Source organism: Gopherus flavomarginatus, chromosome 8 (genome assembly GCF_025201925.1).
Source record: "Gopherus flavomarginatus isolate rGopFla2 chromosome 8, rGopFla2.mat.asm, whole genome shotgun sequence".
NCBI classification, from domain to species: Eukaryota; Metazoa; Chordata; order Testudines; family Testudinidae; genus Gopherus; species Gopherus flavomarginatus.
The window spans coordinates 41,674,521-41,691,078 of NC_066624.1; the positions used below are offsets into that span (position 1 = coordinate 41,674,521).

Genomic DNA, 16,558 nt, shown 5'->3' on the forward strand with positions numbered 1-16,558 from the left:
CTTGTGGAATGCTCTGTTACCACTTATTCCAGGCCAGCATATGGCACATATCAAGTGTATCATGGGCATTGGCAATGCCTCAGAAACATCCACTGTTGGAGACAGGAGACCAGACTAGAAGAACCACTGTCCTGCTCCAGAACAGCTGTGTGCCTATGCCCATCCTAGGTAAATCTATGTGGTTCAGATTCTAAAGCCAAGGAGGTAAGTCAGTAGCTGAGGACTGGGATAGCCTATGTCATTGTCTGCTAGGCCTGAGGTTACTCTCCTGGGATACGATGTCTGGGATATAGTTTCATTCACTTCTAAAGGTAAACAGAAACCCAAACACATGGTATTACCCTGCCTGGGCCAGACCTCTGCTCTACTAGTGACCGAGGTTGCTGAAAAGCTACCCCAGGCTCGCTCTGTTCTTGAAGCTGTGCTGCTCTCTAGTGGCCATGAGCATTAATGACAGCAGGAGACCTACCCTGTGTGGAGATGGCGTGGTTAAGGACAAGAAGGAAAGAAGCTAAGGCGATGTGCCTTGGTCAGTCATTCCCAGGAGGCACAGGGCACTGCCATGTCTAGCAGCAGAGCTTGCCCATCCTGATCCAACACCATGTGTGGTGTAGAGAAGGGTCCAAACAGCAGATCAGATTTCCCCTCCCCTGAATGTTGGGGAAATCTAGACCTGGATCCGGAACTAGATCTGACCTTTGCATTTCTGGCTATCTGAGCTCCACTGGGTCCAGATCTGCACTCCTTGACTAAGGGCCCATTGGTCCTAGCAGGCACATCTTCAGGAGCTATTACACGGAGGTGTGTGCAAGGCCTTTTCTAGCTAAGGAGGTAGAATACTTCTGCCCTCTCCTGGAGCTGGCAGGTGGCCCAGTAGAACCTGGGGTGAGCTCTGGCGATGAAGGGCAGAAATCCTGACACCCGTGCTGAATGGTTGTGCTGTTTTTGAGGAATAACACCCACTCCCCGCTCATTGTACTGCAGAATGCAAAGGGGCCCGGGTGACAGGTTATAAACTTTCATGGCTAGGTGCTTGGGCTCAGGTGTGCCATTGATCCCATGTGGCTCTCAGTATCTTCCTTTATCCTCACAAAACTACCCTCTAGTTTATCACGGCTTGCTGTTCTGTGCTTTGGACAGGTTTGCTGGGGCAGCTGGGTAGAAGGCCTGGCCTGGAAGGGCAGGATAGAGGCTCCCACAGCCATCCAGCTGCAGATCCAGGGCCGCCCAGAGGGTTCAGGGGGCCTGGGGTCTTCGGTGGCAGGGGACCACGCCGGCACTTAGGTGGCGGGTCCTGGGGCAGAAGAACCCCCCGCCGCCAAATTGCTGCCGAAGACCTGCCCCGGGACCTGCTGCCGAAGTGCCGGAAGGATCCCGCGCTGCGGGTCTTCGGGGCACTTCGGCAGTGGGTCCCAGAGTGGAAGGACCTCCCGCCACCAAATTGCCAATGACGACCAGAGCGGAAGAAGCTCCGAGGGCCTGGGCCCCGCAAGAGTTTTCCCCATGTCGAGTGAAGGACCCCAGGGCGAGTGAAGGACCCCATTCCAGGGGCCCCGAAAAACTCTTGTGGGGGCCTGGGGCAAATTGCCCCTCTTGCCCCCCCGCTCTGGGTGGCCCTGTGCAGAGCTGGAGCAGGCAGGAAGCTGAGAAGGAGTGAGAGGGGAGTACAGGGAAGTGCTGGGGTGGCTCACTGTGGCACATGCAGCTTCTGAACAGCACCTGGGATGTATGGGGATGGTGTGGCCTTCCAGGGGGAGGCTAGTAGGACAGAAGGTCTTAAAGGGAAGCCTAAGGGAGGAAGCCAGAGTTACCCTAGGAAGCGGGATGAGTTTGGACTCTAGTTCAGAGTCTTGTCTCCACAGAGGATGGATAAGGACTCGGGCCCAAATCCTCAAAGGTATTGAGGTGCCTAATTCCCTTTAATTTCAACCTTTGAGGATCTGGGCCTCAGTCTGCTCCGCAGGCCATCAAGCTGCAAGATGGAGCCTTTCATGTGCTTGTGAGCTGCGTGTGAACCGCAGCTTTTGCTGTTTCCTAGTCCATGGCCTCCGCCCCCGGGATCCTGCAGTGAGGTGGCAACGCTGAACTTGTAACAGCACAACCATTTCCATGGCAACACCAGATACAATTGGAGCTCTCTGACTGGCTGTCGGTGATATCACCTATGTGCAGTGCATGAATCTCCACATTTAGAGGGAGGTTTTCCCAAGTTGGCGCAACATGCCCGGCTTCTGCGTGGCACGCACTGATCTGCTAGGGTGTCTGCAGCCCAGTGCGGGTCTCTGTGTCCGGGATGCACTGAGAAGAGGAGGGCATTAGGAAGTGGGAATAAAGATGGTGTGGCAGGAGGAGGCCACAGACCTCTGTATAGAGATGGGCATGAACCTGCACCTGGATCCAAACCCACTGGAACGTCAGGGAAATTCAGATCTGCATGTGAACTGGGAGCTCTGTCTCGTCTCTGGTTTCTGAGACTGATGAAGTGGGTACCTGGGCTCTTCACAAAAACTCCATGCACTGAACCCAGCTCATGTACTGTAACAGGTAGGGATGGGTGAAACAGATCATAAAAAATAGTGCATGCCCCTTCCAGATGCCAGAGCCTGCAAATACAGGGAGGGGAACATGTGGCCTAAGAATTAAATAGGGGGTTTCCGGGGGTTTGTTAGCCCTGGGCCATGGTTACCTTTATTCTCTCCTGGCTAATAATCACAGATGCATTCTCACATTCAGGACTAGTTACCTACAGGGCTGAGCATCAGGGAAGCTGAGGTGCCTATCTGGTCCCCATCACAATAGCATCACTTCATAGTCACCAATGGATTTATCCTTGCAACACTCCTGCCCCATGCTGCACTATTATCCCCATCTTACAGACGGGTAACAGAGAGACTAAGAGACTCGCCCAAGGGCAGAGTAGGGAATTGAACCCAGGTCAGCACCCAAACCACTAGGCCATCCTTCCTCTCTACCTCCCTGTGCCAGGCGAGATGAGCATGCTGCTATATCCATGCAGAGCCCAGAGCTGCAGGGTGCAGAAAGGCAGAGAGCCTGAAATTCCTGCAGGCAATATACAGAGTCTGTTTCCCTAGCATAAAGTGGGGAAATGGGACCTCAGCCCAGGGGTGCCAGAACGGGGAGCCAGGGGGGCATGCCCTCCCACTTTTTATGGGTGGAAGAGTGAGTGATGAGTGGAAAGGAGTGGAGAGGAGTGAGCAGAGGTGGGGTTTTGGGGGAAAAGGCAGTGAGGGAGTGGGTCCTTTGGAGAAGAGGTGGTGTGGGGACGGAATCTTGGCTGAAGAGGCAGTGTAGGGGCGGAGTCTTGGGGGAAGGGGTGGTGTGGAGGCAGGGTAGGGCCCCAGTTCAGGCATCTGTGACTCCCCCGCTTTTAGAGTGCTTCCGCCTCTCCTCCCTCAGCCCTTCCCCTGGGGATATTAAGAGGGCACAGGGACCAGCTCGTCCTATATATCTGTGATGCCCTTAGAGTGAGGAAGGCACAATTGCTGAAACTGGATATTCCTGGCAAGACTATTGACTTTAAAATTGACTCAGGAGCTGATGTCACAGGACTATCACCTTGACCGAAGTCATGTGACTCAGCTCTGACTAGCCATGGAGGTATTCTGAACTGCCTGGGCCGGTGTGCCACAGAAACAGCTTACAAATACTTTGCATTCAGCTATGCATCCAAACCGCTGGCGGATGGAAAATTGGGTTTCTGGCCAAGTGTGGATTTTGGCAGAAGGCATTTGCTTGCCTGGAAACCTTTGGCCTTTCGTGGAAATAAGGTTTTTCCAACAAAAAGCTGACAGTTTGCCCCGGGGAAGCCCACCGTTTTCTGATCAGCCCTCTTTAGCAGTAATGAATTGCACACTGACATGATGGCATGGAGATGGGTACTTTGGGCTTTCTGAGGGAGAGCAAAGGCTGGCTCCTCGGTTGCTGAGAGTCAGAGTAGCTCCATGGGCCTACATGAGTGGAATTCAGCAGCACTATCTGTGGCTTCTCTCTAGATCTGTTTTCCACATCTGTTGAGCTGGTTGGATTTCCCACCCAGTGCCCTCCCTGCAGAAGGCAGAGGCTGGGATTCTCCATGGGGGTTCCCTGAGGGCATGGAGGCTTGGTCATTTGTGTTAAAGCTTCCTCACTCAGGCCTCCAGATCCCATCAACCCTGTCAGCTAGGACAACTGAGTCATCTCCAATTCCATCAGGGTCCTGGGTGGAGACGATGCCCATCCAGCTCTGCTGTAGCCCATCACAAACTATAGGAAAGCAGAGAACCCCGGGGAGCCACCAGATCAGGGTTTTCCCTACTGGTGAGGCTTCTTAAGAAAAGAGATGAAGCCTCTTCACCTGGCCTGAACACCGTGGTTCATTCTCCTTGTTTGTCTCTCTCCTCCATTTTGGATCCTGCCCCTGCCACTCCTCCTCCTTTGCCTTCTTGCTGTCCCACTCTCTGCCTTCAACCCAAAGCTCAACAGCCCCTGCACTCTCTGGCCCTGGTTTAAATCAGGAGTGACTCCCGCTGGTGTAAATGGTAGAGTAAGAGCCCCTCTGCAGGGGAAGACTCTGTCTTTTAGTCCCACCTCTCTTCCCCATTCCCCATGTATTCAGATCGCCAGTAGATTTGTGCCTTTTACCTTTAAACTCTCCTCCCCCATCCAGCCCCAGTGCATTTGCACACGCCTGTGTTTCTCTTGCACTATCTGATCATTAGCGAAAAGAATTTATAGCAACTGAGCAAAGCCAGGTGCTCTCTCTGCCCCTCCCTGCCCCACCCGTGCCCTTCCTCCAACTCCACAGCACCGACTAATCTCACCCTCACCCAGGGTGTGGCGAGCTTGCTAGATAGCACCAGATCCCGGAGCAGCTGCACCGGGCCCAAGGCTAAGTGGCTACAACAGGCTAGGCATGGCTCTGCCACAGCTGCCAGGGCATGAGGCTAGAGTGAGAAGCTTTCACTTCAAGAACAAATGGTAAATCAAGTGGTATAGGGAGGGGACAACAGTCAGAATACTTTTGCCTAGCCTAGGTGGCACAGGCACTGACTTTTGTTTTTGCTGGTGGGTGCTCCTCTCTGCTCTTTTCTCTGCCCCCATGTGAGTTGGGGGGAAGAGGCTGACTGGGAGGCGGGGCAGAGCATGGGCAGGGCCTCGGGGGAAGAGGAGGAATGGAGAGGGGTGGAGTGCAGCTGAGGCCTCGGGTGTAAGGTTGCCAGGTGTCCGGTTTTCGACCGGAACACCTGGTTGAAAAGGGACCCTGGCAGCTCGGCCATTAAAAGTCCAGTTGGTGGCACAGGCAGGCTCCCTACCTAACTCCACATGACTCCTGGGAAGCTGCCGGCATCACGCTCTGGCTCCTAGGCGGCCAATGGGAGCTGAGGGGGCAGTGCCTGCAGGTGCGGGCAGTGCACACAGCTATGCGGTCGCACCTCTGCCTAGTAGCCAGCGGGAGATGTCACTGCTTCCCAGGAGCTGCGTGAGGTAAATGCTGCCTGGAGCCTGTACCCCTCACCCCCTCCTGCACCCCAACCCCCTGCCCCAGCCTTGATCCACCTCCGGTGCCGTGAACCCCGTATTTCTAACCCCACCCCTGAGCCCACACCCTATACTCCCTCCTGCATCCCCACCCCCTGCCTCAGCCTGGAGCCCACTCCCACACCCCTGCCCCAGCTGGAATCCCCTCCCACAGCCTGAACCTCTCATCTCCAGCCCTACTGAAGAGCCTACACCCCCAGCCGGAGCCCTCACCCCCTCCTGCACCCCAACCCCTTGCCCCAGCCTGGTGAAAATGAGCGAGTGAATGAGGGTTGGGCAGAGTGAGCGATGGAGGGAGGGGGGATGGAGTGAGCGGGGGGTGTGGCTTGCAAGAAGGGGTGGTGCAGGGGGTGAGGCAAGGGTGTTCAGTTTTCTGCAAATAGAAAGTTGACAACCCTACTTGGGGGAAGAGGCTCAGTACGGGCAGGGCAGAGCATGAATAGGGCCTTAGGGGGAAGACGCTGATCAGGGGCAGAGTGGGGGCAGGGACTCGGGAGGAAGAGGCTGAACAGGTGCAGGGTGGAGCGCGAGTGGGGCCTTGGGGGAAAGACACTGTGGATGTAGGTTCAGGACAGAGTGCAGGCGGGGCCTCGGGAAGGAGAAGGCTGAGCAGGGCTGCGTCCTCATTGCAGAGGGGGGGCAGGGCCATGGTCCATGCACCAAGGCTTGCAAAAGATTAAGCTGGCCCTGCAGGTGCTGAGCACCCCCTATTTTTTTTCGGTGTGTGCATGAGCCCCAAAGTACCCACAGAGTCGGTGCCTATGCTAGGTGGTACATTCCAATAGGGTGAGGTAAGGACCAATCTTACAACATTCCACAGCAGATCAATGGTCCAATTCGCCAGGTTTCCTGGCTCTGCCACTGAGCAGCACTGGAGGGTTCATGGTCAGGTTTATTGTTTGTATTTCCACAGTGCTGAGCAGCCCTAGTCATGGGGCAACTTTCCCTTGTGTTAGGCGCTGCACAGACATAGAATAAAAAGACAGCCCCCACCCCCAAAGAGCTTGCAAGCTGCGTATAGGATAAGCGACAAGAGATGGATCCAGATAGACCGACTGGAGAGCACAAGACAACCCTGAGACACTCTTGGTCAGCTTGATGGGCAGTGAGCTCAGCATGCCTGCAGCCTCGCTGTTGTCAAGTTTTCTCTAGCTGTCACGGCATAGGCGAGTTCTAAGGAGGGGTTTGAAGGGATGCTGAGGCAGCTTTGCAGAAGTGTATGGGGTGCTCCTCCCACACACAAAGAGGCCTGTTTGGATATTTAACAAGCGGGCAATGGAGGCTGCCATCATGGGCCCACCAGAGGTGAGCGTTGAGTGCACGTAACCCCCTTCCCACTGCACCTGAGTGCAATGCTTTCCCCGGGGTGCCTCCCTCCTGACCCACAGCTGAGATCGCTACCATTGGCACTTGCCCTAGAGCACGAGGAGTGGGTCTCTGAGCTCAGCTGACCATGAATGCAGATGTTGCTCTTGAAAGTGACAGGTCCTTTCTGGAATCAGCCCAAGCTATTGGTAGCAGCAGGAAGTGCCCCAGGTGAATGCTGTGCTCCTGAATGTGTCCCAGGGAGCTGACTCTGCCCACCAGGATGAGTGTGGGTCTTTTCACATTCTCACTGAACAACCCCTCCCCAGTGTCCGCAGCCCCTGTTGTTGGGACATGGAAAAACCTGGAGAGAAGCGCAGGTCCCCTGCAAAGTGGTGCTGAGCACACAGCTGCACAGTTACTGGGGACTTTCACAGGCCATGATGTTGAAGATACGGTGTCCTAGGCTTTGTGAGAACTACACGAATCTGTGACTTGAGTCATGAGCTTTATTAATCATGGCTATCCCCACAGCATGGACCCTCCCTCAAATCCCATCTCATCCTACACCAGGCTCAGTGTAAAACCTGGGATGGCTTCACAAAGGGCCAAGATCTTCTTTGGTTGTTCCCAGTCAGGAATCTGGATGTGACATCTCCAAGTCTGGCTCATCCCACTGCTGCTGCGAGGATACTGCCCTCACAAACACGGCTGGATCAGCAGGCCAAGAACACAAGATAGCTGAGGTCTGAGGGGACAGGCTGGAAGGAAATGGGAGTCTCTCACTCCAGACCCATGTTCGATCAACCTGTAAATATCACACACTCTACTTACTGTTATGGCTGCATGGGGGGATTTGGAAGGTAGCACAGATTACAGAGACCCACCCAAGAGCAGTAGAGGGACTTTCCTCCTTCAAAGCTATTTCAGTCCACTTGTTACTCTGCCCGTTGCAGGTCTCTGTAGGCCCATCCTGAGCTGGCCTGCCTTTGTCAGACATGCATGCTCAAAGAGGGGAGCCATCAGATGAGCAGGCAACAGATGAACACAGGGTACCCCACAATCAGGGAGTGTGCTAAATGGAACCTCCCAACTAAGGCCTTCAACCATGCTTCCTGTGACTGTGATCTCAAGAGACCCCAGGGCACTTTTCATAAACCTGTGGTGTAGCTAATCCCATTGTCTTGCCTGGATTCTCTGTGTGACTATTACTTCTTGTAGCAGGGTGCTGGTGCAAGGCACCTAATTAGCCCCTGCTCAGCCAGCCCCAGTCAAGGGAAATTGATTGAGGCTGGAGAGAAGTGTGGTGCCCGGCCTTTAGAACTGGTTGCACCTGTGGGCCTGAGGCTTCAAGGGCTATGAAGGCTGACTGGCAGCCAGAAGAGAGGGAGATGGCCAGGGGAAGGTCAGTCTCCAGGCTGAGGGTGGACTCTGGGTGGGAGAGGAGATTGTCAGGCCTGCAAGCTCTGAAAAATAGTATCACTGGTGGTGGGAGAAATGTGTAAATAAAGCCATGGGTGGGGCAGAAAGAGAAGCCTCTTTGTGCTTTATTGGGGCAGCAGAGGGCCCCAGGAACAGGTGTGGGCAGGGGACCTTGTTACACTTCTGTTGAGCTGAGATTCTCCCTTCAGTTTGACCTGAAAGAGTTTTTATTTACTTCTCCTCCTGAAAATCATGGCGTGTCATTGCTGTGCTCTCCCCCACCCCCAGAAGTGGCTGGAGTTCAGTTGTTCATGGATCAAATGACTCCCTTTTGCATGCTGAAAGGGAGGTCTTCTGGCCAGTTAGTGCTCTGCCTTATTGTCCTGGCAGACAAAGTCCACATCAGTGGAGATCTGGGTGAAGGAATGGCCTGTTAATTACCCCAGGCAGCAGGATTTGGATGTTAAATGCAACCAAAGTTTCAATGGAGTCCAAGGGCAATAAGCTACATTAAGCGTCCGGTTCCCTTAACAATAGTGCAGTGTTGGTGCCAATGATTCCACCCAGGGTCCATGGCCCATTCACTCCTTGGCCTCGCTATTGTACCAAGAGAACTCCTTAGTGCCAGTAGTTCTGTTATGGAGTCACCTGTCTCAGATAATTTCATATAAACTCCAAGCCGCTGCTAGACAGTCACATTTTTAGGTCTCCACTTTCTACTGCCCAGGGCAGCAGCTGAACCAGTGATCTGGAGGTGAAAGGTTCTGTGTCCTATAGCCAATGACTGACTCCATAGTACACAGCTACTGAATGCAAATCTTTATATGAAAGGCTTGATAGAGCAATGACTGTGTCAAGTTCTCTGGCCTGTGTTATGCAGGAGGTCAGACTAGATGATCAGCATGGTTCCTTCCCATCTGAAATTTTCTGAGGCTATGAAATTACAAGGAAAATTACAACAGTTTGCGGGGTTAAAAACATTTTCTCCTGCTGTGTCATAAACCCAGACAACACAGCCTGTTAGAGCTTGGTCACCATAAAGCGAGATGAACTCCCGGCATGACCTGGGGAGAATTGCTTGCCTGCTCCTCTGAGCCTGTTTTCCCACTGACCACACCAAGAGAAAGGGGGAGCTGAGTTCCCACAGGTCTGTAACATGTTCTGAGTTCACCAGAGGGTGAAACTGGAAGTGAAACTGACCATACAGCCCTGTCTGGCTTCCACATCCCAGCAAAGCAGCTACAAAGAGTAAACTCATGGCAGGAGGGAGGACAGCAAGCTAGAGGAGTCTAAAGTGTGTTAGGCTTAATTACTAACAGTGGCTGGTCCTGACATAGCCTGCTCCTACTTCTGAGTGCTTTGCACACAGCACCATGATTGACAGCAGTGCAGAGCATGGACAGATCTATATGCTGTTCAGCCCGACAGGGCCCCTTTAAGCCCTCACCGCTCTTGCAAACTTCCTTAGAAAAGCGACTGAACAAGCACATCTCCAAAGGCCCAGGGTGTTTGCTCGCCTGGCCGGTTCCCCGAGCTTTCCCGGCTTCTCTTAGTGCGAGTTTCAGATGCTGGAAACACCCTTTGTAATGAAATGTGACTTGAGAAATGTATCCATGGCAACAATGAGCCCCCCCACACCCTACCCAGGGGCTCAAGGGCCCCAGCTGCATCCCCTCCCAGCCATGAGAAAGAACTGTTCCCAGGGGTGAGGCCAGCTTCCCCTCCCAGCCCCAGGAGCCAGATACTGCACTGTCAGCAGCCACATCTGTTGCCCCAGTGGGACAGGGTGAGAACATCTTCCCTCCTCTACTCAGGAACCAGATGCCAGAAGGACAGGGGAAGCAACCCAGCCAAGCCTGCACCTGTTTACCCAGGATCCAGACACCAGTTGAGACAGACAGAGAACACTCCACCTTTCTACCTAGTATCCAGATACCAGTGGGTCAGGGGAGGTGGGCAGAAAGCAGAGGCTGTGGACCAGTTGGACATTCCTGAGCCCTGCAGTTTCATCCCTGGACACCTCCTCAAAAGGACAGAGGTGGTCACAGAGCAATGGGGCAGATGGGTCCCCTCTCCTACCACTTCCTGTGGGCAGCCTCCTCCTCAGAGCTATTGCCAGCTATCTGTCGAAGGAGAGCAGCCTTCAGAGCCCTGGGAACCTGTGACATCAGGAGTGATGGATGGTGGAGGGGTCAGATCCAGCGGGAGGTGTGAAGAGGTCACCGGATAACTTGCAGGGGTGGCCATGCGGAGGAAGGACTATCCCACCCAAGAGGTCTTCTGAGGGAAACTCCCCTGGTCTATTACCCCTTACCAGTTGGTTCCCTAAACCACTGTCCCTCAAGAGGAGACAGTGTGCACTAGTCTCCTGGCCAGAGCCCTAGACTGGGATCCAGGAACCCTGGGTTCTTGTCCTGGCTCTGCCATCATCTCACTATGTGATCTCAGGCCTAAGTCATTCCAGCCCAGATCCTAGAAGTTAGGAGTCACAAGGGTGCTGGCCTTCCTCTTTCTGTGGTTCAGCTCCCATCTGTGAAAGAAGGTTAATCCACCTCCTGGGGGCTTGGGAGGATCAAATCCATTGACTGTTATGAGGATGATGTCAATGTCTGGCTAATGGTGTCGGAGGTGGTGCTGCTGCCACCTTTCTGAGATGTAGAATTGAGGTGTCCTCAGTGGCTAATAATGATATCTGGGCAATTAGCACCGGATCCTCCATTGTGTGCTGGATGGATTCCAGTTTTGGCAGTTACATGCCACTTGAGTCAAGTGTCACCTGCCTGAGAGCACGGTTTTGCATGGAGCTTGCTTTCAAATAGCCACTAGGATGCACCCCAGAGGCAGGTAAAAGAGATACCCCTTCTGAACACCTGCAAAGTGCCCTCTGCTGAAAGGGGCTACCATGGAAATCAAAGAGCTGCATGAGAAGCCTTAGTCTTAGTACAGCTTTAACTAGAAGTCCAGCTTTTAGCCCACCGGGCATTAATTCTCTCTGTCCTTCATATTGGAGATAGATAGAAGTGCTTGGAGCAACTGTCCCTATTATTCCTCTGCAGATCTGGGCAAGTGAATCATGTGCCAGGATGTCTCAGTTTAACTGTCTGCTCCAGCGGAAAGACTAATAAAAGACCATATATGTCTAGCTTGGTCAAGAACAGTAGCATATATAAGGGCACAAGAGCACTCAGGGGAGGCAAAGCAATTTTTGCAGGTGGGGGGGGGTAAAAACCCATCTGATCTAGGCAGTTTAGCTAGCGTGAGGGCACAAGGTTGCATGGGCCATACCGCACCAAGTCACCGGGCTCGGGGGAGCCATGGGGAATCGCTGCCATCCAGCCGCTCTGCAGAGAGCAGCTCCCAAGCTAGCAAGGTGTGAGCGGGCAGCCGGGCTGTTCGAACGCAGGAGAAGCAGATGGAGCTAAAGGGCTGGAAAACAACACCCCCCGCCCCCTCCCCGGAGCTTGGAGACACCACCCCTGAGCTGGGCACAGACCAGCTTCCTGCTCCTCCCACACCCAGCCCTGGCTTCTGCTCCGTCGCACATGCCCCATCCCCCCTTGAGAAGTGCGCTCTGTTAACGACCCCGGGGTGGGGGGGGCTCTCCTTGGACACCCAGTTCCCCAAAGGGCGTGGGAGCAGAGTTCATTGTCCTAATCTAGGATCAGCGGTGGAAAGTCTTTAGGCTCAAAAGTGGGCGTGGGAGGAGCAGGACAGTGTAGCCTTGGGCCCCACCCGCCCCCCAAATTCAGTGGGAGCCACGTTCACCAGCCCGATGAAACTGAAAGGGGCCGAGCAAGGAGAACTAGCTGCTAGGGTGTTGCAGAGCCGCTCAGTCCGACTCGTGTACAGGAGGTAGGTGGAGTCAGGGAGGGAATAGCAGCTCCATCTATGCAGCTCCCCCACCCCAAGGAATCACCCCCTACAGAGGCGATCAGGAGAAGGGGTGGGGGGCTCCTTCCACCCGCCTCGGGAGGGTCCTGCAGCCTATGCGGACAGCGCTGGGTATTGGCCTTGGGGGCGGCCAAATAAGCCCAGGGGGGAGCCCAAGTTGTGCATTGCAGCTTTAAATGGGCTGGTGATTGACAGGGCATGTAGCAGTGGATGGGGTGGAGCCGCTGGGTGGGGTCAGGGACAGGCAGCTGGTGAAAACGAAAAGAGAGAGAGGGGGGAAAAAACAACATTGCCCCCCCACCCCTGCCCCTGTCATCAGCAAACACAAGGCGGGGAAGAGGAGAGGGGGAAGAGGAGGAAGGTTGAGTGGGAGCAGAGCCTTTCCAAGAAGCCCAGAGCCCTCCTCCACCCACCTACTCCACCCTCCCCTCCCTCCAGCACAGCTAAGCACCCAGAGCTCGCCCCGTGCCTGCCCGAGCCCAGGGGGAGGCAGAGGGAGGACCCCCCCGGAGCAAGCCCACGGGGAGCAGGAGGAGATGCACTCCGAGGAGCAGAAAGAGAAAGTAAGTCCTTTTCATTTTGTCTGTGGTTTCCCCCCCCATGTGGTCACAGGGTGGAGGGGGAGGATCCACCTTAGGAAACAGCCTCTTTCTTGCAGATCAGCGGGAGCGGGGGCTGCTTGCAAGCCTCAGTGTCCCCTGGGGAGCTGGGGAGGGCTGTGCACACCCAGCCAGAGCACGGGAGCCTCTGCTGTCCCGCGCTCTCAGCCCTGCGGATCAGGGCGCTGCGAAGGGGGTTTGCTTTGGGGATTTTTTTTTAATGCAGTGGACAAGTCAAGGGCTCCATCTTGCCTGGCCTCTTAAAGGGGCAGTGCACCGTTTGGGAGGGAAGGAGGGAGAAGTAGGTTGCGCTGGTTGGAAAGTCATTCCAGAAGCAGTGGAGAGGGAGTGGAAGCTCCGCTGGTGCGGAGTGAGATCTTTCCTTGCAGTCAGTGACATTGCTGTGCCTGCCCTGCACGGCAGTCTCCCACTGCCCGAGGGGTGATCTGAGGTTCACTGTGAAGTGGGGGGTGCACCCTGCCACGTTCCCTGCCCTCCCACCGTCTGAGCTGCAGATTTAGGAGACAGATTAACCGTGCGTCGCGTGGTTTAACTGCTTCCTGAGTGTGCAGCAGTGACAGCTAGGCACCTATGTGTCTGCCTCTTGTTTGCTTTTGAAGTGCAGTGCAGTAAAGCATGTGTGTGGGTCGCTTATTGATTTGGGCAGTGGCCTGGCCTGGCACCCTGGGGGCATGAGTCAGGCTGGCTAGGGTGTCTGGGCACAGAATTTCAGGAGCACAGGGTGGTTGCCACCTGCCCTCTCGGTGTAGATGGCTATTGCATGAGTTAGGTTTCAGACTGAGTCGTTGCAGAGTGTAGCAGTGATGCTGGCAAAGCCAGGTGCCCTGGTCTTGGAGATGGAGCCAAGCTGAGGTGAGGGAGAGTGGTGCATATGAAACAGGTGCATCTCAATGGTATATATGAAACAGGTGCATCTCAATGGTATATCTTTCAGAGAGCCCGTCCTCTGAATTGAGGCCTGCTCTGGGGATAGCAATTTAAAGGATGTCAGTTGAAAGATGGAGGGGGAAAAAGCTAACGTTCATGTGTGAATAAATGTGGACTTTAGGCATGTCTCTCTTGGCTAAACACTGGTGAGAAAACTACTGACATATTCGTAGAGAACATTTTATGTCTACATGCTGCCAATCAGTGGTTGGTCCATGTTCTGAAGAGCTTAGGTCCAGATTTTCATAAGTGACTAGTGGTTTTTGTGTCACCAACTTGACTCTTGGAAAATGCTGAGCCACCTGCCCTCTGAAAATCAGTCCTCTTTAGCTGGGCTTCCAAAATCACTAGTCACTTTTGGAAGCCTTGGTTTACAGTCTTTGTTCCAAATCCTGGAATGTGTTCAGAAAACTGGAGACTCATACAGCGGTGTGTGCGCCAGGACTTGCAATGTTGTATAGTTCTACAGTTGGAAGTCAACATGAGTTCAGACCTTCTTAATTAGAAGTGTGGTCTAGTGGCTGGACCGAGAGCTAGGAGCAAGTCACACATCCTCTCTGTACCACAATTTCTCTATCCATAAAATAGGGATAATCATTATCTCCTTGCCAGGGGGCTGATTGGGCAACTTAATTTAATTAGAGTATTAGATGATGAAGGTGTTGTGTAAGCACATTATAGACAGTGCTGAAACTTTAGTTTTAGGGTTAACTTCTTGGAATTCTTCCATCACCTGGGTGGAGAGAGGGAGTTTGTACACAGAAGATTTGAATGGGATCCGAGGTGGGAAGCCTTCCTCCTTAGAAGAAGAGCATGGTGCCTGTTCTCGATTCTTGCATCTGAAGATGATCACTGGTGTTCCATCTCAGTTCTAACAGCGTGTTGAAAGAGAAGTCTAAACTCCTGATGCAGCCTTTATGATCTCACGGGCAAGTATCATTATCTCCATTTCACAGAGGAGAAGAGCCCTGCACTGGGATTCAGGAGATCTCAGGTCCATTCCCAGCTCTGCCACAGACTTTCTGTTTGACCTTGAGCAAGTCAGTCTCCATATGCCTCAGGTCCCTGTGGATGGTAACACTTCAGGGGGTGCTGAGGATCACCTTTTGGTACTATTTGGGTCTGAGTGTTTCACCACAACTGTATAAGTAGGCACAGGAACTCCGACTTTGCAGTCCTTTTGATCCACAGTGCTTCAGCTCCCAGTTAGGGACAGGTGGAACTAGTGTAAACAGGAACCAAAGAAATCTATATCCAGAGCAGTCTTAATCGCTGGAGAGCACAAACCCAGAATCCGGACTACTGAGCCTGCTTGCCAGCATGTCGGATACTTGATGATGTCTTTTGTGATCATTATGGATGCGTGTCTTGCTTGCACCAGATGTCCTAGCTCAGTCACACCTGTCATCCCACCCTTTGTAATTCACATATACACCTCTGAAGACATTCCACTGTAGCATCCTGGGATCTGAATGATGGACTTGCTACTAGGGTTTAGAATGGGTGTTACCAGAGTTGGTTTCAGTGACCCAGATTCCCTGGTTTGACTGGACCAGGTACATTTCTGTGCAGAGTTGGCTCTTGGTGTATAGCACTGTATTTGTTGGGTTAATTAAAAGGTGACTTGTAAAAGGTTATGAAAGAAAATATTGGTCTTGTGCCTTCTTTTGTTTGCAGCTTTTTTGATGGAAGAAGGAGGTCAGCAAGCTGTATGTGTTTTAAATCCTGTTCATTTTATTTTTGCCTGTACAGCTTCCCTGGGTTTTCTGGAGGACTTGTTGGGAGATCTCAGAGATGGCTCTATTCCATCTTCATGGAACAGATAGTGGATGTTTTAATCTTTCACAAATACTTTCTTTCTCTAGAACGTTAATTGAGCATAGAAGTTTTTAATGGGAGTCAACAAAAAACAAGATTGTGAAACCTCTGCTGATCCCCTCCCCTCAGTTACTTGCCTTTCACACTCATGTGAGGTTGTCATTGGCCTGGTTCTCTCCAATCCTTGACAAATCTGCTCTAGGCAGTGATAGGTGCTGTCGTGGTAGCAAGGAGGAGGCTGGTCTATACTAGTATTCCACAGTTGCTGCTGTCAGTGGAGCTGTGCTAGGATGATCACAGACGAACTGCTCTCCAGTCATGTTATCTGCCTGGACATTTCCCAGTGGCACAGTCTCCTGTAACCTCCGCTGGTTTTAATCCTCCTTTCCTTGGTCATGCCAATCTGGTCAGGTGTCTTAGCCATTCTTTTTCTACTCTAATCCTTCCATGTTTTAACTTGTCTGTTTCCCCCACCGTGACTGTCAAGCATCCTTTTAGCTGCTATGCTGAGGTGGATGTGTCTCCCCAAGTCTGGTTGGTTGGTACTGGCCTCCTGCATTCTGAATCTCACTCTCTGAATACACATTTGTTAGTCTTCATTGTCAGATGCAGAGACTCAGAGTCTTGCTTTCTGACTTCTAAGCGTTGTGAAGCGTGGTTGCAAGAGGATGTGGCTTGCTTAATGAAATCCCCTCCATAGGAATTTGATTCTAATTCCCGGAATGCCATTGGCAAAAAGGGCAGAACTGAGGCTTTTAAGTTGGTGTTTTGAGAAGCTAAGTTAGCCTTCAAATGAGTGCCCGATTTTATTTACCTGGTCAATGTTTCTCTCTATGAAATGGCTCATTCGGGAGATAGTATGGTCTAGTGGTTGGGACAGTGGACTAGAACTTGACCTGGGTTCTATTCCCAGATCTGCCACTGACCTGCAGTGTGACCTTGGGCAAGTCACCGTCCCTCTCTGTGCTTTTGGGGCAAAACTGTCACTCACTCTGTCTGTTCAGTGGCTGGGGGGCAGTTGGGTGCTGCTCAGATAC

At 52.9% G+C, this 16,558-nt stretch overlaps 1 protein-coding gene across 5 annotated transcripts in view; it reads left to right on the top strand.

Annotated features, from left to right (window-relative positions):
* The first annotated feature begins 11,871 nt into the window (after positions 1-11,871).
* Positions 11,872-16,558, top strand: part of KLF8 (KLF transcription factor 8) — a 99,042-nt gene continuing 94,355 nt past the window's right edge. Inside the window, exon 1 of one of the 5 annotated variants that reach the window (XM_050964370.1) lies at positions 11,872-12,719. In XM_050964370.1, the coding sequence (XP_050820327.1) occupies positions 12,693-12,719 (27 nt within the window). In that variant the 5' untranslated portion in view covers positions 11,872-12,692. The remainder of the gene's footprint in view (positions 12,720-16,558) is intronic. The other 4 variants (XM_050964372.1, XM_050964373.1, XM_050964374.1 and 1 more) reach the window with 4 other exon arrangements.